At 27.9% G+C, this 24,360-nt stretch overlaps 1 protein-coding gene across 1 annotated transcript in view; it reads left to right on the top strand.

Annotated features, from left to right (window-relative positions):
* LOC111618443 (Kv channel-interacting protein 4-like) overlaps positions 1-23,530 on the top strand; it is a 69,220-nt gene extending 45,690 nt beyond the window's left edge. Inside the window, exons 4-6 of the mRNA XM_023359989.1 lie at positions 18,796-19,008; positions 21,760-21,822; positions 23,246-23,530. Coding sequence (XP_023215757.1) covers positions 18,796-19,008; positions 21,760-21,822; positions 23,246-23,293 — 324 coding nt within the window. The 3' untranslated portion in view covers positions 23,294-23,530. The remainder of the gene's footprint in view (positions 1-18,795; positions 19,009-21,759; positions 21,823-23,245) is intronic.
* Positions 23,531-24,360: the final 830 nt, after the last annotated feature.

Below are 24,360 nucleotides of genomic sequence, written 5' to 3'. Positions count from 1 at the left end.
AGTCGGATAATCTACAATTCGAATTACAGTGAAATTTAATGATAAATAACCTTTTAAAATTTAATTAAATTTACGAAATTTTATCCATAGTTTATCATTCGGTTAAAAATCGTTTTTAACCGTTTCTAAAATAATCTAAACGAATATATATTGATTAACTGACTTTTGGATCATCCTTTATAATCTTAATCGTATGCATATATAGTATATTAGTTCTGTATGTTGTAGATACGATCAGCATCTAGTTCTCAACCTTTTTTGTTCGCGTATCCTATACCAGGCATGGCCAACATACGGCCGGCTAATGAATTTATGCGGCCCGCGATTAATCTTTCAATATTAGCTACTCAAGTCCGAATAGCTTGATGAAACATTCTGACGCCTAAAAAAAAAGGTCAACAACCCGCTGTTCGTTTAGAGTTAACCCTCCAGTAAAAATGTCTTAAGTACAACGTTGAATGTTGATAAAGCGTGATAATGTGAAAAATGTATCTGTAATCCCTATGTACAATTTAGTCTGTACGGGGTGACACCACAATGAGATCTCGCACCACCTCAAAATCTTCCTAGGGCAGACTCTGGTTCGGCCCGTGAAAAAGTTTTCTTTCCAATTCGGCCCGGGGGCAAAAACTGTTGGCCACTCTTGCCCTATACCATCCGTGTAGCATCAACCCATGTTTCTTGCGTACTCCTGGGGGTACGCGTATAACCGGTTGAGAACTACTGATGTAGGAAAGACTTTATATACGTAAGCAACATTTAGTTTAATATAATTTCAAAGAATCTTACAATAAGTAATAAATAAAGGTATTTTCTTCTAAAACTTTGCATTGTATCTTCATATTATCGAAACTTTAGTAAATTAGTATTATTGTTGCAAGTCTTATTACACTTCAATTCATTTTACTTAAATTATTAATAAACGGTTCATTAAACTTTCTTATGCTGCATTAAAGTTTCTATTTTAATTAACTATATTAATTAAAATGAAAGTATTAACATAAAGATAACAAAGTGAATCTTCCATGTAAAATACAAACTCGATGCTGCTCGATCGAACTTTGTGCGGTCTTATTTTATTATTTTATGCAAGTTTGAAACGAAGCAATGATAAAATGTAAATTTTAATGATAAATAAACGTGTAAAAATTAAAATAAAGCATTATATATTTGCTAGTGATTTAAAAACAATTAAAAACTGGCCTACAACTTGACGACTTACTCAAGAAATAAGAAGTTATAAAGATTGATCGTTGCAAAACTTGTTTGCATAAGCTTATCTTCTGTATTATCACAGGTATTCAATCTTACTCCAATCGAACCTCTAATAACGGTCACCTCTAAACAGCGGCCATTTTTTTTTAATTTTTAAAACACATAATAACCTTCAAACAACGACCACTTCAAGGCTTTTTTACGTTACCGTAAATGGCCGTTACTCAGAAGTTTGATTGTATATATAACTCAAATGCATGTAAATTATCATTACAAATAAAATTAAATATTTTATCTCAATAATTTAAAAAATTCTATTAATTTTAATTTGTATAAAATCGAAATTGTTAATAAATTACTGTTTAAGCATTAACGAAACGTATTCCTCTGAATTTTTAATGTGTTTCTATGGAAAAATTGATCTTAATTTTTCTTTATTTATTCACGTTTTAGTTCACGTAATACTTATAATATTTATGTAAATAATTATTTTTATACAAAGCAAATTCTCTATAGTTTATGTATTATAACTAAACATAAATGAAGTGTAAAACTATCGCGTATTATGCTTAATTTCTAAATAAATTTCATGTATGTTATTTCTCAAATTTAAAAATAAATTAATTTATACAGTCAAAAACCTCTGAAAGGCGACTATTGACTGGAACATAAAAAGTGACCGTTGTTTGGAGATTATTTTGTATGCATTTCAAAAAAGAAACGTTCCTGAAAAAATGACCGTCGTGTGCAGGTGGCCACTATTAGAGGTTCGATTCTATATGGTTATTATTGAATTGATATCCGATATTTATTGTTCCTGTTACTGATATAGTTTAATTAAATGCATCAATACCATAGTAACGTGTAGATGCATATGCAAAGTTATATTATAGACAAACTATGCATACAAAATGTAAAATAATTATTTGCAAGCAAATTATACAATTTTAATTCATTATTTTAAAAATGCCTTAATTTATTTAAAATTTTAATACAAAAACTTTTTCATTTATATGTAATTTAACGTTTCTTTACGTTAAAGATTAAAAATTTGTTTAATAAATAAGCAATTCATTGTATATAATCAGAAATGATGTAATGTGTAATTTTAAATGTCACATTTATTCCGTTCTCGAAATTAACGAAGGATAGACATACAGACGAACGACAATTGGACTGTATAGGACTGTATAGCCCAATAACTGCTGTTTTATCTCATAATATGGAGATAATATAGTTAATTTATACATAAAATTAATGGTTGAGTATATATATATGCAACCTAAATATTATGAATAGATATTGTAAAGATTTGTAATCTGATTTTAATTAACTTCAACGAACGACATAAAAATTAGTTTTAGTACTGAAAACTCATATAAGCATTTTTTTCCTATTAAAAAATGTTAAGAAAATTTTTAAATATGAGATTTCATAAATCTTTTTCTCATTTCCTGTTGTCGTGCTATAGATTAGCATAAAAGTTTACTTGATTTATATGTAAAACTTATCTTTATATGCGTATAAAATTTTCATTAATTTTTAAAATATTTTCGGTATATTTTCAACGATAACACCAGATCAATATCCGGTTTGTTATTTATTGCAGTCTCCGTTATTAATTAATGAAAAATGTGGCTTAGGTCAAATCTCTTCTATCATACTAACGCATGTTAAAAAGCGTTTTGTCACTTCTCCAGTCATCTTTTTTACACGCTAAAATTGGAAAGAAGACGTTTGTTTCTTCTTTAACTATCGCAAATTTTGTATTAAAAACAGCATAAACGTAAGGTCTGTCCTTATTTTTAAGCTTTAGTTATACAAAATTTTCGTAATTTTTAATTTTTTTCTCACGTAAGAAAAGCTTTCTTTTTAATTTCAAATGGACTAAGCAATTTTATCCCAATCCTTCCATTAAAATAACGCAACCGAGTGTGAAAACGTCAGTGTACGCCCATATAATATTAAATGTTAGGTAGCGCTAAGGGATCGATTGTAGTACATTTTTTTGGGGCGTTTCCGCCTTGACAAGATCATATCAACTTCTATCTTTCAACTCTGTAGGATCATGCCACTCTTGCCCTATACCATCCGTGTAGCATCAACCCATGTTTCTTGCGTACTCCTGGGGGTACGCGTATAACCGGTTGAGAACTACTGATGTAGGAAAGACTTTATATACGTAAGCAACATTTAGTTTAATATAATTTCAAAGAATCTTACAATAAGTAATAAATAAAGGTATTTTCTTCTAAAACTTTGCATTGTATCTTCATATTATCGAAACTTTAGTAAATTAGTATTATTGTTGCAAGTCTTATTACACTTCAATTCATTTTACTTAAATTATTAATAAACGGTTCATTAAACTTTCTTATGCTGCATTAAAGTTTCTATTTTAATTAACTATATTAATTAAAATGAAAGTATTAACATAAAGATAACAAAGTGAATCTTCCATGTAAAATACAAACTCGATGCTGCTCGATCGAACTTTGTGCGGTCTTATTTTATTATTTTATGCAAGTTTGAAACGAAGCAATGATAAAATGTAAATTTTAATGATAAATAACCTTTTAAAATTTAATTAAATTTACGAAATTTTATCCATAGTTTATCATTCGGTTAAAAATCGTTTTTAACCGTTTCTAAAATAATCTAAACGAATATATATTGATTAACTGACTTTTGGATCATCCTTTATAATCTTAATCGTATGCATATATAGTATATTAGTTCTGTATGTTGTAGATACGATCAGCATCTAGTTCTCAACCTTTTTTGTTCGCGTATCCTATACCAGGCATGGCCAACATACGGCCGGCTAATGAATTTATGCGGCCCGCGATTAATCTTTCAATATTAGCTACTCAAGTCCGAATAGCTTGATGAAACATTCTGACGCCTAAAAAAAAAGGTCAACAACCCGCTGTTCGTTTAGAGTTAACCCTCCAGTAAAAATGTCTTAAGTACAACGTTGAATGTTGATAAAGCGTGATAATGTGAAAAATGTATCTGTAATCCCTATGTACAATTTAGTCTGTACGGGGTGACACCACAATGAGATCTCGCACCACCTCAAAATCTTCCTAGGGCAGACTCTGGTTCGGCCCGTGAAAAAGTTTTCTTTCCAATTCGGCCCGGGGGCAAAAACTGTTGGCCACTCTTGCCCTATACCATCCGTGTAGCATCAACCCATGTTTCTTGCGTACTCCTGGGGGTACGCGTATAACCGGTTGAGAACTACTGATGTAGGAAAGACTTTATATACGTAAGCAACATTTAGTTTAATATAATTTCAAAGAATCTTACAATAAGTAATAAATAAAGGTATTTTCTTCTAAAACTTTGCATTGTATCTTCATATTATCGAAACTTTAGTAAATTAGTATTATTGTTGCAAGTCTTATTACACTTCAATTCATTTTACTTAAATTATTAATAAACGGTTCATTAAACTTTCTTATGCTGCATTAAAGTTTCTATTTTAATTAACTATATTAATTAAAATGAAAGTATTAACATAAAGATAACAAAGTGAATCTTCCATGTAAAATACAAACTCGATGCTGCTCGATCGAACTTTGTGCGGTCTTATTTTATTATTTTATGCAAGTTTGAAACGAAGCAATGATAAAATGTAAATTTTAATGATAAATAAACGTGTAAAAATTAAAATAAAGCATTATATATTTGCTAGTGATTTAAAAACAATTAAAAACTGGCCTACAACTTGACGACTTACTCAAGAAATAAGAAGTTATAAAGATTGATCGTTGCAAAACTTGTTTGCATAAGCTTATCTTCTGTATTATCACAGGTATTCAATCTTACTCCAATCGAACCTCTAATAACGGTCACCTCTAAACAGCGGCCATTTTTTTTTAATTTTTAAAACACATAATAACCTTCAAACAACGACCACTTCAAGGCTTTTTTACGTTACCGTAAATGGCCGTTACTCAGAAGTTTGATTGTATATATAACTCAAATGCATGTAAATTATCATTACAAATAAAATTAAATATTTTATCTCAATAATTTAAAAAATTCTATTAATTTTAATTTGTATAAAATCGAAATTGTTAATAAATTACTGTTTAAGCATTAACGAAACGTATTCCTCTGAATTTTTAATGTGTTTCTATGGAAAAATTGATCTTAATTTTTCTTTATTTATTCACGTTTTAGTTCACGTAATACTTATAATATTTATGTAAATAATTATTTTTATACAAAGCAAATTCTCTATAGTTTATGTATTATAACTAAACATAAATGAAGTGTAAAACTATCGCGTATTATGCTTAATTTCTAAATAAATTTCATGTATGTTATTTCTCAAATTTAAAAATAAATTAATTTATACAGTCAAAAACCTCTGAAAGGCGACTATTGACTGGAACATAAAAAGTGACCGTTGTTTGGAGATTATTTTGTATGCATTTCAAAAAAGAAACGTTCCTGAAAAAATGACCGTCGTGTGCAGGTGGCCACTATTAGAGGTTCGATTCTATATGGTTATTATTGAATTGATATCCGATATTTATTGTTCCTGTTACTGATATAGTTTAATTAAATGCATCAATACCATAGTAACGTGTAGATGCATATGCAAAGTTATATTATAGACAAACTATGCATACAAAATGTAAAATAATTATTTGCAAGCAAATTATACAATTTTAATTCATTATTTTAAAAATGCCTTAATTTATTTAAAATTTTAATACAAAAACTTTTTCATTTATATGTAATTTAACGTTTCTTTACGTTAAAGATTAAAAATTTGTTTAATAAATAAGCAATTCATTGTATATAATCAGAAATGATGTAATGTGTAATTTTAAATGTCACATTTATTCCGTTCTCGAAATTAACGAAGGATAGACATACAGACGAACGACAATTGGACTGTATAGGACTGTATAGCCCAATAACTGCTGTTTTCTCTCATAATATGGAGATAATATAGTTAATTTATACATAAAATTAATGGTTGAGTATATATATGCAATCTAAATATTATGAATAGATATTGTAAAGATTTGTAATCTGATTTTAATTAACTTCAACGAACGACATAAAAATTAGTTTTAGTACTGAAAACTCATATAAGCATTTTTTTCCTATTAAAAAATGTTAAGAAAATTTTTAAATATGAGATTTCATAAATCTTTTTCTCATTTCCTGTTGTCGTGCTATAGATTAGCATAAAAGTTTACTTGATTTATATGTAAAACTTATCTTTATATGCGTATAAAATTTTCATTAATTTTTAAAATATTTTCGGTATATTTTCAACGATAACACCAGATCAATATCCGGTTTGTTATTTATTGCAGTCTCCGTTATTAATTAATGAAAAATGTGGCTTAGGTCAAATCTCTTCTATCATACTAACGCATGTTAAAAAGCGTTTTGTCACTTCTCCAGTCATCTTTTTTACACGCTAAAATTGGAAAGAAGACGTTTGTTTCTTCTTTAACTATCTCAAATTTTGTATTAAAAACAGCATAAACGTAAGGTCTGTCCTTATTTTTAAGCTTTAGTTATACAAAATTTTCGTAATTTTTAATTTTTTTCTCACGTAAGAAAAGCTTTCTTTTTAATTTCAAATGGACTAAGCAATTTTATCCCAATCCTTCCATTAAAATAACGCAACCGAGTGTGAAAACGTCAGTGTACGCCCATATAATATTAAATGTTAGGTAGCGCTAAGGGATCGATTGTAGTACATTTTTTTGGGGCGTTTCCGCCTTGACAAGATCATATCAACTTCTATCTTTCAACTCTGTAGGATCATATCAACTTCTATCTTCCCTCTTCCAATATAGTCAATCGCAGAAACCAGACTATCAACCTTCCATTTTTATCGATGAAATTCCTCTTTATTCCACAGCTTCACTTTAAACCAAGGATATACAGGATAGAAGAATTGAAGTGCCATTCTGATGGACAAGAAGGAAGAAATTCGACCGAAACGAAAGAAAATATATTGAACGACTAAAACAAAAAAGATATTGCATAAAAAACGTAACAGAAAATTGAATTATGTTGAATTATTTTAAATATTTAACAACTTAAACACAACATTACTAAATTTTATTTGCAGTTCGATTTATAAACATTATACAGAATGTCTGATTAATTATTAACAACTGTAATTCTTATTTACATATTATATAGAAAATTTAAGATTAATTCCGTTTATAATTTAAAAATAATAATAATTTAAGCTTTAAATAAGACAAATTAATTTAATTATAAACTGTATTAGTTGTGTGTACAGAAGGAGAGAAGAGACACTTGTCCTCTTTAATTTAAAATATAGAAAACCCTCACTTTGCGACCACCAATAGTTCGGAGCAAAACTAGTCTTTATGAGATGTTAGCCTATACTTAATAGTTATTTATAAATGCGATATTCTAATAGAAAAATGTGTCTAATATTCTTTATATGTGCATAAGTCATTAGAATTATATACGAAAATATTCATAATGCTCCCGTTATGATACTTACATATGCCACTGTAGTAATTATTGTGTTAAAATATTATAATTACTATAGTATACTACTTTAAATTTATATTTAAACGAATAAAAAATAAAATAAAAATTAGAAGATGTAGTTGAAGATGTTGACTTGCTTGCTAGAAATCAGAATATTTTGCGATAAGCTGTTTACTAGTATACTTTTCTAACTTATTTATTTATTTTTAGTGATAATGTTAATATTTACAGTTTGTCTTTCGATGGGATTTAGACGAATTTACTAGAACTGAAAGATGAAACTCGAGGGATAAATTTTTCATATGCATGTACTGTACTGTACAAACACACTCACATAAGAAAAACTTTTACATTTTCTCTTCACATTAATCAAAGAAAGTTCGAAGTTTAAAATTATAAAAAGCTTAAGCATATTTATTTCAAACTGAAAGATACAAATACTGAAGTAAATCTGTTAATATTTTTAAAAAAATCAATCTTTAAAAGGTTTATATTAAACTAAATACGTGTGCCCGGCGTTACTCGAGCCTTTGAGGGGGTGGGAAATGGTGAAAGGAAAAAAATATATAAAATTGAAATTAAAATATTATTATTTACTTTTTTTCTTTTAAATTTTAATTTGGAAACGAATAATAAAAATAATTAAATGAAAGAAGACGAAGAAAATTTCAATTCTTTATTAAATTAAAGTAACACGAAAGAAAGAGAAAAAAATAGATTAATAACTTAAGTGATTACAATATTAATATCAAATTAGTATTTTTTAATGATAATTTGAATTCGAATTTATTAGAAATGTAAGAACTTATTAAGATACAAATACACCTAAAAGTAACATCTAGAACAGTTGAGAGGGGGGAGCTAGGGATTTTTCTCCGGACTCGGAGAAAACTTAGAGGCACGTAGTGGTTCTATCCCTATAAATTAATGCTATTTTCACTAACAAAAAATAAAAGCTTCGCGACTGCTTTTTATTAATAAAGAAACATTTTACGTATTTCACTTGTTCTAAAAAATGACAAAACAGGTCTGTAAAGAGGAAAAAAGGGTCCGCTCCTGATTCCATACAAGCTATTGGCGGCTCTCCTAACATCTTAAATATAAACCTCCTTGGAGTAATTGATTTTGCACTAATTTAAGTTGAAGGCCGGATGTCCGAGTATGTTAAAGCATCAGCCTACCATCTGGGGAAGCCGGGATCAAATTCGGACGAGCAACCAAGCAAAAAGAATTTCCTAGGAATATTTTATGGGTTGGTTTAACCAAAATATCTCATACCTCGTTCCTCAACACCCGGTTGCCCCCATTATAGGCTTGACCAAACTCAAGATGAGTATAAATAAAAGACCCTCTTAGTGCCTACGGAGCAGAAAGAATAAAAAAAAAATTAAGTTATTAGGAGGCAATCTGAAAAAAAAATTGTAGACCTATAAGTTCCCACTATCTCCCGTTTGTCTGTCTTTCCTTAATCTCGAGAATGAATTAGAATCCTTAATCTCAGATAAATGAAAGTCAAGATCAGGTATAGAAAGCTTGGGACAGGAGGCTCAGATTAACTATATTCGAGTTTCCAATGAAAACCTAAAGTCACGTTATTTCAATTCAAATCTTTTCCCCTGAAAGCAGTTAATAGATGACCGGCATGACTCTATTGTTAAAGGAACAGTATGATGTACAGGGGCAAGCCACTACTAATTTGAGGTGGGGAGAATATATTTTAATTAAATAAATTAAAAATATGATAAAAAAATTGCTACGGACGGAAGGACGAGTGGGAACTTATAGATCTACAATTTTTTAAAATTGGAATTAATCTTATAATTCTGATAATGTAAAATTACTTAGCGTCAATGCTTACCATGAATTGTCGTAAAGAGAAGTGGAAATTTACGTTTCATGGTAGCTTATATTTTCCTTGGGATTCTCGAGTAACTGTGAAAAATTTGGTCGGGTTCAGTCAAACGGTTTAAGAGTTAATAGGGGGATGAAATCAGGGGAAGGGTAGTAGAGGTTTTATAGTGGTCTATATTTTCTTCAGAGTCTTAGAGAGTAACTATGAAAAATTTGGTGCAAATTGATCAGGGCTTAGAAGCGTATAGAGAACAGGCAGAAAAAATTCTATTTTATATATAAACTTTTAAATCAATATTCACATTTTAGCACTTATGATAATAAATGTAGATATTAATATTGAAAAATAGATTTTATATTGAAAACGTTTTAAAGTTTTATTATTTAAATATACATTGCAATTATTGTGTATTCAATGAATAAGTAATGAAAAAATGGAAAGAAGATATTGAATAATTAACTTTGAGTAAATATATATTAGTGATAAATAACATTTTTGCATATATTCTTCTATGTCAAATAATTAATAATTTTCTTGTCTCATCACTTATAAGATATTAAATGTTATATATAAATTTCACGTAATTAAAGCAAGATAATTAAATTAAAAAATATAACAACATATCCTATAAAATTCATGTGATTAGGATATTATCTACATCTCATCATATTAGCTTCCATTGGGTACCTGGACACAGGGAAATAACAGGCAACGAAAGAGCAGATCTTGCTAACAGTATCAGTAATCTTTATTTGAAATATACTTACTCTAAAATTTCTTTGAAAGAAATTAAAAACGGCTGTACTGAATGCCATTCATGAATTGGTAAAAACATTGGAAAGAGGAAACTACTGGGTACTTTACGCATAAAGCCATACCTAATGTCTTACAACAGCATAAAATGAAATAATTTACTCCAAACTTCATTAGTCAAATTCTCAGCAGCCACGGTAATTTTAAGGAATATCTATAAAATCGGATTGACAAATAATATCTGTTCCTGTAATAATATAGACATCAAATCTAACGACAACTTTATTTTTGATTTTATTCAATAATCAAATGAAATCTCATATAAAATGAAATGAACTCTCATACAAAATACCGTAAGAGAAGATTTTCATTGGCCTGCTACCACTAAAGATCTAATTTCAACAAAGAATGCATTTAATGTTTTAAAATCGTTTGTTAACACCACACAAGTTCTAAAACAAAAATTCCATTATGGTTGACGAATTGTTATTGGCTTCCATACGTTTGTAAATACTACCAAAGAATTGTATCGCTTTTCACGTTTCTTTCTGTGAATTCCTAAGTTAATTTTTATTCGATTATTGTATTTAAAATTTTAATTTTTCTTTGTTATTGTTTCTAGATATGAAAGAAACAGGCTTATTTCATTGCAAACACTAATTGTTATCTCTTGTAAACAATTTTTTTATGATTCATCATATCTGCCCAGTATCCTACTGGGATTGTTCCTCGTCTTTCTCATTCCCTTCTCTCTTCTTTCCTTCAGTGTCTTCTTACTGATATTAATACTAAAAAATACAAATTTATGTATATAATTAACTTTTATCTTTACTCCATGCTGAACTTCAAATAATAATCTTTTTTGAAGTAAATCAAGCCCCGAAAGCTTCTATCCCATTTTCCAATACTTTCTACGCCCAGTGAAATTGAAATTGCAACATCAAAAAGAGAAAGTGCAAATTATCTGAAAGTTATGATAAGCAGATAAATAAGACATGATACAATTATAAAAGCAAAAGAAAGCATTTATTATGCACAAGAATGGGTTATATGACTATACTAGTATGGGATAGCTATTTTTTTGGCGATGCATTGAGCGTATTGAGTCGAAACGATTTCTAAGAAACCTGTTAAAGAAGATCTTCTGTTGTCTGTACTGGTTGTGCCTAAGCTTGTAGGTAACTCTCATGGTGTCCCAGACATTTTCTCTTCAGGATTATTTTGGGAATCTGGCATGTTGGTAGTACCTCGTAGTAATTCCCATGAGATGTTTGACATTATCAACACAAGTTACTAACGGTAGTATTACAAATTCTAAGATTTCATTAATGTAATCTGGCAAGCTCTTAAATTTTCTATAATGCATACCAGACTGGCATGGCTATCACAGCTGATCAATCTTCAGACCAAATTCCTGTGTTCGGGCAGTGTGCCATTCGACACAGTAGAATTGATTGTTCCGTTCACTACATTTCTAGCCAAAGGGCTTCCAAGTAGAAGTGGGATGGAGACATGATGCAATTCTGCATTTCAGGTTACTCAGGAACAGCATCAATCTAAGTGAAGGGTTGAGGTCAGTGGTTGGCAGCGCAACGGACAACGAGCATGCAAACCCTATTCTGCAAGTCAATCGGAAATTGTGGTCAACTAATGTCACATATCACCACTCATCTGATAGTAGATATACATGTAGTAGCTGTAATAATTGGCCAGTATTTGTTGCTGAATTACACTGAATGATGCCTTATAGGTTCCACTTTCGACTTTACGGATATGGGTGCTTTCTCTCAAGCATTTCTGAATATATTTACTACTATCCCATCTACATATGTCCCTATACCATTCACGATTGTTAGCCTTCACGAGACTGGATGGAGTCGAACTCACAGTCTCGTGAAGGTCAACTGTCCGTTTCTCCTCAGTCTGTTAGTTTGTTGTAATTCTTGCAGGTATGCATTCTAGGAATTCTCAAAAAGTTAATCATTTCTCAGGAACAAATTTCTTCAATTTTTAAAGCACTTGTATGACGGAAATGCACGAAAGAAAAATCGTCACATTTTGCTTATATAGAAAACTATGTGATTTCACTTTTTGTGGACTCGCTATAATATTTGCATAAGTCACCATGATAGTCTTGTATGCAATTTTTCTAACATAACTAAACATAGCTTGTATGCATATCAATTTCAATTTCATTGTGTGTATAAAGTATTAAAAAAGAATATAAAGAATAGAAATAGAAATAAAAATATTCGTAATTATATAATAAAAAGCACTTCGAATATTTTATTGAGCTGAAATTTGAAAAAATTGTAGACCTATAAATTCCCACTGTCGTCTGTCCGTCTGTACGTCCAGACGTATGTCTATCTTTTCTTTTTTCTTAATCTAGAGAACAGCGTTAGATAGATGAAATTCGAGAGCAGATATGGAAAGTGAAGGGAAAGGAGACCCCGATTAAGTAATACGAACTTCCGGCACAAAGTGGAAGTCACATTATTTCAATTCAAAAATTTTTCGCCTGAAAGAAGTTAGATTGATGACCGACACGACTCTGTTGTTAAAGGAAAAGTATGATGTTCAGGGGCAAGCCACTAATAATATGAGGTGGAGAGCATATAAATTAAATTAATTAAAAATGTGATTAAAAATTGCAGCCGGCATTGTGACGATGTCACAATATATAATTGCTCGTTAAATTGAAAAATATTTTTGGTTTTTTATTTTGAAATATTTTATTAAGTAAAAGTTTGTGTGTGAAGTAATTTGGATTAACATATTAACTGTTTTTACTATTATTTTATATAAGTGAATATTATTCTATAAAATATTAAACTTTTATATAATAAAGTTTATATTTATACGAAAAATTTCAATAAAATATTTTTTAGAGTAAACTTTGCAATGTTAATACTGTCAAATCTCTAAACACTAGCCATTTTTTTCAGTTACATATTTATTTCTTTAAGGACGGTTATTTTCTTATGCATTTTGATTCAAAATGCTTACAGAACGAGCAAATATTTATTGTAATGTCACAATGCCTGACAGCAATTTTTATTCATATTTTAAATTTATTTAATTTAAATAATATATACTCTCTACCTCAAATTAGTAGTGTCTTTTCCCCTGTACATCATACTTTTCCTGCTAGCAATAGAATCATGCCAGTCATCTATATATAACTCTTTTCGGAGGAACTTTTTGAATAGAAATAACACGACTTCTTAATCAAACCTATACAGTTAATCGGGCCTCATGCCCTTAATCTTTCCACATCTGTCTCGGCTTTCATCTATCTAACTCAATTCTCGATATTAAGGAAGGACAGACAGTCGGACAGATTACAGTGGGAATTTATAGCTCTACAATTTTTTTTTTTCAAATTTCAGCCTAATAACAATGGTCAACTCTGAACAATGGCCATTTTTATATGTTCCCGTCAGTGGCCGCTGTTCAGAGGTTTGACTGTATACGTAAACATCATTACATTTATGAGTACAATTTGCAAATTAGAACTTTTAGAATAATTAAACAATTTTTAATCATTAGAAAAGTATCATATAAATTGTTTATTATTAGAATTTTCCTGTTTTTAATAGAAATTTTAAATACACATCTTTTAAATTTGATTTTTTATTTTAATATATTAATTCTTTTAATTGAAGATTATAAGTTTTTATATTTATTTAAGATTAATTTAAGAATATAAGAGAATAATTCGAGTTATGTTTGCAATAAAAGATATAGGAAATCTCAAAATTAGGATTAAAATTAGACAATATTTAAGAATTGATTATTAATTTCTCTATTATTTTGAGAGTAAAACCAAGAATATTAAACAATTAATTATCTAATTTTTAATTAACAATAAATAATAATACAAAACAGAGTGTTGTACTTAATTAAATTTCGTATAAATTAAATTCAAAGAGGAAAACTTAAGAACTCTCAGGTGATTTTCACCTTGAAATTATGAACAAGTTTAATTTAACAGAAACAGTAACAAATTCATTATTAGATAAAGTACTTAAAGTACTTAGTAAGAGATAACTGACTTATTCAGTTATTATGATTTACTAACATTTAAATTCATTTATATACAAACTAATAATTTAAATAGTTTATAAAATTTCAGTTCGTTAAATTATGAAATTATATTTTTAACAAAATATAATTCTTTTATTCTAATAATTTTATAGATTTTTTAATTTATTTAACAATAAAAATATCTTTTGTACAGTAGAACCTCGATTATCCGCCCCCCGATCAACCGACCCCTCGGTTAACCGACCGTCCTAGTCGGTAAATTTCAAATGTCCGCTAGTGATGTGGCGCTACAATATTTGGCTATGTCTTGGCTACTTTAATATTATTTTTACGTGTTTTAGCTGGCAACACTCATTCGACCATGAAAGGGAGCCAGTATTTAAACGAAGCTTAATTTTCTAATTTTTAACGATACAATAGCGACGATTATTATTTTAAAAAATTTTTGTTAGGCTTAACATCGATGAAAATTCAACGCAAAATAGGTTAATAGCGATATACTAATATACTAATATACTAATTACATGGGATATAATAATATACTACACTAATAATGGATTTTTTCATACTTTTCGGTTATCCGACTTTTCAATTATCCGACCAACCCCAGTCCCCAATTAGGGCGGATAATCGAGGTTCTACTGTATATCAACTAGTTAACTATATTAATCAATTTTATTATTATTTACATATATTATTACTCTATTTTAAAAAATTAAAATTGGGGTGAGTTGGAGTTCAGATTTTTCTTAAATTTGGGATATTTTTTGTCACTCTTTTGAGATTTCTATAAAAATTTTACATTATTTCTTGTTTATTATATATAGTTTATTATACATTAAACCTAATCCAACCCCCCTATAATTTGTCTTAATGGTACGAACCAGAGTATCATTCTCTACTCATTCATGCGGATTAGACTCACCTGTAATGGGTATAATTGTGGCTTGCTAAGTAGCTTACAATGAGTGTCTCGCTTTAATCAATTAATCAATCGGTAAATCAATTATACTTTATTTTAAATACATTATCAACGTTTCCACTCTAATAGATAGATTCTGGTAAATTCATTAAAGTTTTTTCTAAAAATTCTTTCTTAAATTTAGAATGAGTTTTAAATTCGAAGCAATACTTTTATCACCTCTCTTTGTCAGTAGAAAGGAGGAATACAGTTGAACCTCCCAATAACGACCACCTCTAAACAGTAACCATTTTTTTAACAAAAAATGCTTACAAGCGTACAAAATAACCTCCAAACAACGGCCATTTTTACGTCCCCATCACTGGCCGTCATTCGGAGGTTTGACTGTATTTCTTCATAAATATTATATTCGAACTTTCTTTATTTTACGAATTAGAATGAGATTAGAAATCGAACAAATGGTCAGTTTTCTTATTAAAAATCTGAATGACAAGAGGGAATAAATTAAAATTTTAATTTTAATTCCATATTAAAATAGTTTCGTGACAAGTAACAGTAGAATCTCGCATATATTATTAATTAGAAAACTTCAAAATAAAACATTTATCTTTCATCGATAATCGTGATATAATGAATCGTGTAGTGAAAAATAACTTTACAATTTCCTATCGATGATATAATTGAAAACTCAAATGGGTTTTAATTAAACTTCAATGCTAATTTATTAGAATATGATTAATATATGAGAAGATTGCATCCCTTCCATGTTAAATCATATTATTGCAGGGAAGAAAACGTTGCTTAATTACGTTGGTAGTCACTTGCAGAAAGCTGAAGTTCTCCTGCCTCACTTCATAGCTCGTATATTGACAAATGTTCTCTTCTTGACCTACTTTGACTTCTAGCGCTATACAATACACTAGCAGGAATTGAAACTCCTTGAAAGATCGTTTAGTCAACTTAGCGTTATGACTTTCGACAAAATGAAAACTTATAACCGACTAACTCTATTTTGATGTTTATTACAAAATATCTTTGAGAGGTTACCTACAACTTTTCATATTTAAAATGTTTTATATAGTATGTAACTTTAGCGTAGATAAAGAAAAGTTTAAATATATAAAATCACTTTAGAATACATTTTAGAATATTGTTACAGTATATTATTAAAGATGTATTTACAAAATTCGCAAAAAATGAAACTAAGTAGGGCCTCGATTGATTAATTGGAGTAAGGCGGTGTCCGTTATTGCCTAGAATCAGTTAAACCGAACTTACAACGTACAGGATTATTAAAATGCTATTATTTATATAATGTATAAGTATACTCGTTGACTCAGATACAATCTTTTAGCATACTCTAAAAACAAAGGCATTTCAATTTTTCCTTTATCCGTTAAATCAAGTGTCTACTGTATTAATTTATATATTATAAAGTGCATTAATAACTTATAGATTTGACTTTATCTAGTTTGTGTTCATTAATATTTTGTAAAACAATTTATCAAATGTATTCAATTAAAATTTGTTACTCTTAGGATTAACATGTTTGATATTGTTGTTTGATTTCCAAAAATATCAACGAAAAATAAATATCAAAATTATTATCCGTATAAAACCAATATCATTATAGGTGAAAGGGTTTAACCAGGTTTAGCTTTTATCCTGCACATGTTTCTTCACAGCCAATGAACATTGACACTTATTCTCCATCTTAACAGCATTGTCATTCATGCATTTGACAAATGAGTTCTCTCTTTATAACGGCGAAAAATCTAGGTTTTATACAAGCTTTTGTATAGTATACTTGTCATTTATAGTTGATCTGCGATGTTGATTTACTCTTCCTGATTGAAAATCATTAAGTATAGAACATTTCCATTACTGCAAGTGAATACTTAAATCCTGTGTGAGAAATGTGTGTCTTTTGATGTCTGAAACATTTTAAGATTGTCAATTCAGAGATATTTACATCAAGATTTGTAAAAAGACGAACGAATATGTTTAACGTACAGTAGTGTATTTATTTTTTTAGGAGAGGGACTATTAAAAAAGCTGTAATGATTATAAATCTAGAGAGTAATTACATATACAACCAAATAAAAGAAAAGATATTTATTGAATCAATTAAAGTTTAAAATTAATATGAATGAGAGAAAATTTTTTTATTGAAAACATGAAAAATTGTAATTGTTAAATTTGCTTAAAGGAAAATTTTTTAGCATAGTCATTTACTTTAAATGAGAAAATATAATTCAAGAGAGTTCTAGAATCTATAAATTCCAAAGAATAGAATAAAATTTAACGCTAAATTGTAATTTCACAGCAATATAAATTACTATAATTAATCGATAATTTAATTTTCTAAATCGAAGAAAAATAGAAATAAAAATTGAAGTCCGAAATGAACAAAGATTGAAAAACGAAGAGGATAAAAATCTTTGAATACTTTTGCCTGTGAAACGGGAATGTAGAATAAGAAATGAAAAATTGAAATTTGGATTTTTATATTCCGGAGAAAAGAATGGAGATTTGAAAGATTTAAATATGAATTGAATGTATTTTTCTTTGTTTGAACGAAAATAAAAGAATGAAAAGAACATATAAAGTATACATATTGATGTAGGCCCATACTCAACATTGCATATACTCATATTAAATTGTGTCGTAAGACTGAAATAAACAAACTGTCATATGAAACAACGCTTTCGTGAAAATTTCTAGAAAAATATTCTTGTTTTTTCCCTTAAGTTTTTAAAATTGATCAAAGTCTTAATATTTTAATATAAAAGAAGTTAATAACTTCATTTTTAAAATGTTATTGCATTTTATATAGTTGGAGTCTAAATAATTGTGTAAGAAAGAAGTATTAAATAAATTTAATGTCAATTAAAATTTACAATAAGTGATTTATTTTAAAATAAAACAAATTAAAATTCTTCAATAAAAATAGAAGGAAAGAAAATTTTAAAATACTTTCTTATAAATGTAATTAATAAATTATAATTTATTATTTTTTTAGTTAAAATTAATACTCGATTTATTATAATAAAATTTAAATTTAAGTAAAAATAAAATGCAAATTAACGATATATAATCATCGAAATAATGATTAAAAAATTTGAGAGAAGAATTTGTGTAAAATTTAATTTCAACGATATTTTTCGTAGTTAATTTTAACAATTTTCTTTAAAGTTAATGATATTGCTGACATTATTTGAATTGAAAATAGTGTTTATCCCTTCAAAAATGATGTAATCTGAAGTATAGATTATGTCAAATATCGTATAATTAGAATGTAAAGTGACAGGTTTGGAACAGAAGATTGAATATTAGATCAACTATAAGATATTCGAGAGTAAATGCGCTGATGTTTAATTATTTACAGATAAAGTGGAGTTTAGTTAAAATTTTAAAGGAAATATTTAATAAATTCAAATATTTTAATGCTATTTTTGAACTATAAATCGTTTACTCTTTATCTTGACAGGATTTTCTCCATTGTCTCTCTCTATTGTGCAGAGGGTCCCTCCAGGAAAAGCTTCAATGGGCTTTCACTCTTTATGACATCGATGGAAACGGTTACATCACGAAAAAAGAACTCACTGACATCATTTGTTCGGTGTATGCTCTAATGGGACGACGTTCCGTTCCTGTAGGAGACGAGAAGTCTCTCAGAGAGCACGTTGATAGGATCTTTCAGGTGAGATGCCGAAGATAACTGAAAATTCTTGTTAAAAATACATTAAATGTGTTTTTTTTTATTTTCTAAAAAATCGTATACGCTAGACTCTTGCTAGTCCGGTCATTCGTGTGCATAGGATGCCTGATTAGCGAAAGTACTAAATTAATGAGTGTGTAGGCAGCGGCGCCCGCAGACTATAAAAAAGGGCATCGTACGTACATTATATAAAATATACGACAAATAAAGGACACGTGCCCGAAGTGCCTAATGTACGGGTGCTCCTGTCTGTCGTCCTAAAGCTTGTCTTAAGGGAATAGATGAAACGACATCTCGTTCTTAGGTATTGTTTTTATTATTGTGAAATTATGTACAGTCGCATAATAATTGCAATTTAAATTCTTTATTTGTAATAAAATGAGATACTGTACCAGTTGAGCACGAGACAAAAGCTCCCCTAAAGTAATTTAAAAAAAAAAAACACCAAAACAGTTGTCAAATTTAAATATAATGAAAAGCACCATACGCTTGAAAAAAACATTGTTTTTATTATAATTTTTATAACAGAAAACTGGCAAAAACTTTTGCCTCCTACTTGAAGTTTCTGGTTGCACCGTTATATTGTACACAGAGATGAAACCCGAGTAAACAAGAAAACAGGATGTGTGACATGGCTAACACGTTCATGATAACGGAAGCGCACGGGGCCGGATAATTGAGAGGCCTGGTTAGCAAGAGTGTAATATACTGTACTCTATAATTAAATCAATCGACGTTTTATCTAAAATTAATAAAACTGCTTTCATTGTTTATAAGATAAAATTCTCATCAAAAATTTCTTTATCATAATTAATATATTTTCTTGTAACGAATATTCTTAAGGTATATAATTAACTAAGCATTATTTAACAGCTTAATTTTATTATGAAATCACGTTTAACTTCTAATAAGCGCATTATATGAAGCTGCTATATATATAACATTAAAGATTTAATTTAGTAAAGTGCAAAATGATATAACTAAATCAGAACAACCGAGAATAAAATAAGATTATTTTTCAAGAATAATGCCAAAGTATCATCGATAATTTATAATTTTATTTAAAAAATTCAGCTAAATAACTCAGTATTTAACTAATTTTACCTTTATGATAATTAAATCTAATTTAAGGAGTAACTTTGAAATATGGCCATTTTATGAAAATCACTGGGTAAATTTTAATTAGTTTAAAGCTTAATTTAAATTTAAATTCATTATAAGTATTATTTTATAAATATAGCGATACCAAATGTTTAATTTTATTCTAAGAAGTTTAATTGTAAATTAATATATCGGGAGTCTCTTTTCTTTCTTCGTAACTGAACAACTCTTTATATTATAATAAAGATTTGGCTAATTTTATAATTATACATCGCACGCTTTCTGGATTATAAAATTCCTTTTATAAATAAGTATATATATATATAGGTCAACTGTAATATCATGATTTTATAGCAATAAAATAATTTCTTTAGACACTTGTATGATATTTTATGTTATTCACCCCAATTCCCAATAACGTCCACCTCTAAATAGCGGCCATTTTTTATAGAAAATGTTTGTTTTTGAACAAAAATGCGTACAAAAATGCGTACAAAATAACCAATAAACGATTGCCAGCTTCGAACAACTGCCATTTTTCTTTTATGTTTCAGTCTGTGGCCATTGTTATAAGGTTTGACTGCATATAACCTTTGTAAATCTAAATGTTTTGATGTTTCTATAATAGGCATATTTAATAATAATAATAATAATAATAAAATACAACTTTTACATATTATAAATTAATATATCGGGAGCCTCTTTTCTTTCTTCGTAACTGAACAACTCTTTATATTATAATAAAGATTTGGCTAATTTTATAATTATACATCGCACGCTTTCTGGATTATAAAATTCCTTTTATAACTTCAACTCATTATCATCCGTTACCATAGTAACAGCATCACTTGGAATGGAGATGTAAAGAATAGATTCACTACTTCTGTTTGAACACAACAAATGCGACTTCAAAATCGATAGCACCTAGATAAAATGCATTTTCCTGTAATTTTAAATCCCTAAAATAAGAAAATTAATTGAGTTTTAGAAGTAATTTTGTATGAAATTTCAATATTGGTATTTATCAAATTTCTAAAAATATTCTTGAAGTTTATTAATAGGAAGGAGGAAACAAAGAAAAGATTTGTTATCAAATATACTTTCGATATTTTTAGAACGATGTAGAAGATAATAAATTCATAAAAAAAAAATTTAAATAAACAATTCCCTGTCGAGAATAAATTTAATTTAATCAAAATTAATTTAAAGATTTTTTTTTCTTTTTGTACAAAAATACTTCTGATTTCTGTCGAAATTATTTTTATTTAACAAAAAATAATAGTAATAAATCGTGTTTTTTTTTCCTCCTTCTACTTTGCCTTAATTTACAGAGTTTTAATAAATTTGCTGATGAAGCAATTTCAAATATAATTATCTAGTACTGAGTTTGTTTAATTTCAATTTGAATTTTAAAATTTAGATAAATCAATTTTAAATTGAAATTTTAATTCTTTCTCTTTTCCTCTTAGTTTTGACTTTTGTTTGATACGATAAATTATAGGAGTTTGATGTTATTTGACACTTATTTAAGTTCATTCGTCTAATTAATTATTTAAAAAATTAGAACTTTTTTTGGTTATTTTTTTAATCAAATTTTTATCACTTAATTCACATTCTTCTTTCTACTTTCAGAAAATGGATATTAACAAAGATGGAGTGGTGACAATAGATGAATTTATGGAAATTTGTCTGAAAGTATGATCATTTATTATCTTCTTAATTCATAATTAAAACTTTTATAAGAGTAAAGTAATTAAAAAAGAATTTATTTCTTAAACTTTTCACTTTTTTTGCATATTTTTCGACGTGAAATGCTTTTCAAAAATCATATTACAGCTGTCTATTTCCTTAATTCTTGCATAAATTATTTCATACAATAATTAAAAATTAATTTTCTTCTAGAGATATTTAATACAATTCAACAATTTTTTGTGAAGTATTTTCTTTGTGTTAAAGCACAAAATATGAACAAAATCATGGTTTCTTATAGTGAATAGGCCTATCTCCTTAAAAGTTTATAAAAAGAAAAAAAATACTTTTTTAAAGGATTTTTAGGATTTAAAGAATGACATTATTTGAACTGATTCAAACAATAAAAATTGCATTTCTAGGTCCTTCGAGGGCTTGTATGGGGCCCGGGAGCGGAGTGGGCCCTTTAGCCATTTTTTTAAACAAATGAAGCTCGTAAAATGTTTCTTTAATAAAAAAACTGTTTAAATAGTAAAAATAACATTAATTTTATAGGGATAGAAACTTTACAAGCCGCAAAATTTTCCCCGAGTCCAGGGAAAAATCCCCAACTACCCTCGATTATTTATAGTATATAAAAAGAAAAAGTAAAAGAAAAGATTGAAAAATAATCAGATAAATTTAGATGTTTTAAATAAATATTGCACAATTGTTTGTGTGTCAGGTGAAAAGAGAGGATTAGAGAAGATTCAACATCCTTAGATCAACGTCCAAGTCTTCTTTGGCTGCAAGACATTGTCAATTTTCGTGGTCATCCCTAAGGCAACACTTCCAGATACAATATCATTGACGTCAACAAAACGCTTGTTCTATATCTTTTCTCTTTTTCTTTTTCATAAGAAAAATAATAATTTTTATTTTATTATTTATTCAATTCTTTTTAAAATATTTTTTATATTTTAAAAATAAAATTATATCTATCTTTATACAGACGTTATAAAAAATATTTATTTAAAAATTAAACAGTCACACAAATATAAGCTTAACTGTAGCTCTTTAACACATCTATAATAACATTTGAACATTTATATATATCATAATTATGTTTTAATGTAAATTAGACAAGAATTAAGTATATATATGTACAGTCAAACTTCAATATAACGCCCTTCTACCCTCGTAAAGCGTCAATTAAATTGTGAATCGATCTTTCATATAAAATTTAAATAGAGAAACCTTCAGAACTTATTAATTTTAAATTCATAACTGTGTATGTTTGAGACAGTTCAGTTTAGCGCGACACTCGATTTAGCGCCATTTTAGGAGGCGAACAAATACCAATGAATTGTAAAATATATTTTTATTCATTAATAAAGATATTATAACAATATATTTTATTATGTATTAATTTTTATTTATTTTATTTCAGGACGAAACAATAGCAAAGTCATTGGCATTATTTGATACTTCTTTATGAAGGACTCAACCTTTTGATATTCGATGATTTGTGATTACAGCTATAAGTCATCAGTAAAAATACAATTATCTAATGATCAAAAGGAGAAGATGAGGAGAATTACAGGAAACATTTTGTGTATATGTTGTAATATAATATAAGAATATAGAGCTACGATAATATTTATTACATTTTTTGGAATTTTAGGAGAAAAAAAAGAAGAAAAAATATAAGAGAAAAGAAAGTTAGAAACTTTTCAGAAAAATAAAAATACAAAAATAAAGAAAAAAAACATCTATTTTATAAGAATATTCTTAGAATTTAAGATATTTGTACTCACATATCAAGTGATGCTGGTCAGCATTGCTTATATGAATCATGGATAATTAAATCTAATTTAAGGAGTAACTTTGAAATATGGCCATTTTATGAAAATCACTGGGTAAATTTTAATTAGTTTAAAGCTTAATTTAAATTTAAATTCATTATAAGTATTATTTTATAAATACAGCNGAATTTATTTCCCCGATTTTTTCTTATAATTTATTATTTTATATTAAAAAATAGTTAAAGAATTTATAAAAAAAATTCATAATATAGATATTTTTATTGATTTCCGATAAGTTAAACTCTATTCGAAGAGAAGGATGTCTGGTTTATATAATTCCATGTTGGAAAAATATGTTATGTCACGACCCTTGTCGGGGTCAAAAACGTCCAGATATATATATAAATAAGTATATATATATATAGGTCAACTGTAATATCATGATTTTATAGCAATAAAATAATTTCTTTAGACACTTGTATGATATTTTATGTTATTCACCCCAATTCCCAATAACGTCCACCTCTAAATAGCGGCCATTTTTTATAGAAAATGTTTGTTTTTGAACAAAAATGCGTACAAAATAACCAATAAACGATTGCCAGCTTCGAACAACTGCCATTTTTCTTTTATGTTTCAGTCTGTGGCCATTGTTATAAGGTTTGACTGCATATAACCTTTGTAAATCTAAATGTTTTGATGTTTCTATAATAGGCATATTTAATAATAATAATAATAATAATAATAATAAAATACAACT

The sequence above is a fragment of the Centruroides sculpturatus genome, unplaced genomic scaffold, assembly GCF_000671375.1.
Source record: "Centruroides sculpturatus isolate CEXI.00-Female unplaced genomic scaffold, Cexi_2.0 scaffold5, whole genome shotgun sequence".
Classification (NCBI taxonomy): domain Eukaryota; kingdom Metazoa; phylum Arthropoda; class Arachnida; order Scorpiones; family Buthidae; genus Centruroides; species Centruroides sculpturatus.
Note: the sequence above shows the minus strand (reverse complement) of the source record. Positions and strands in the feature narration are given on the sequence as shown.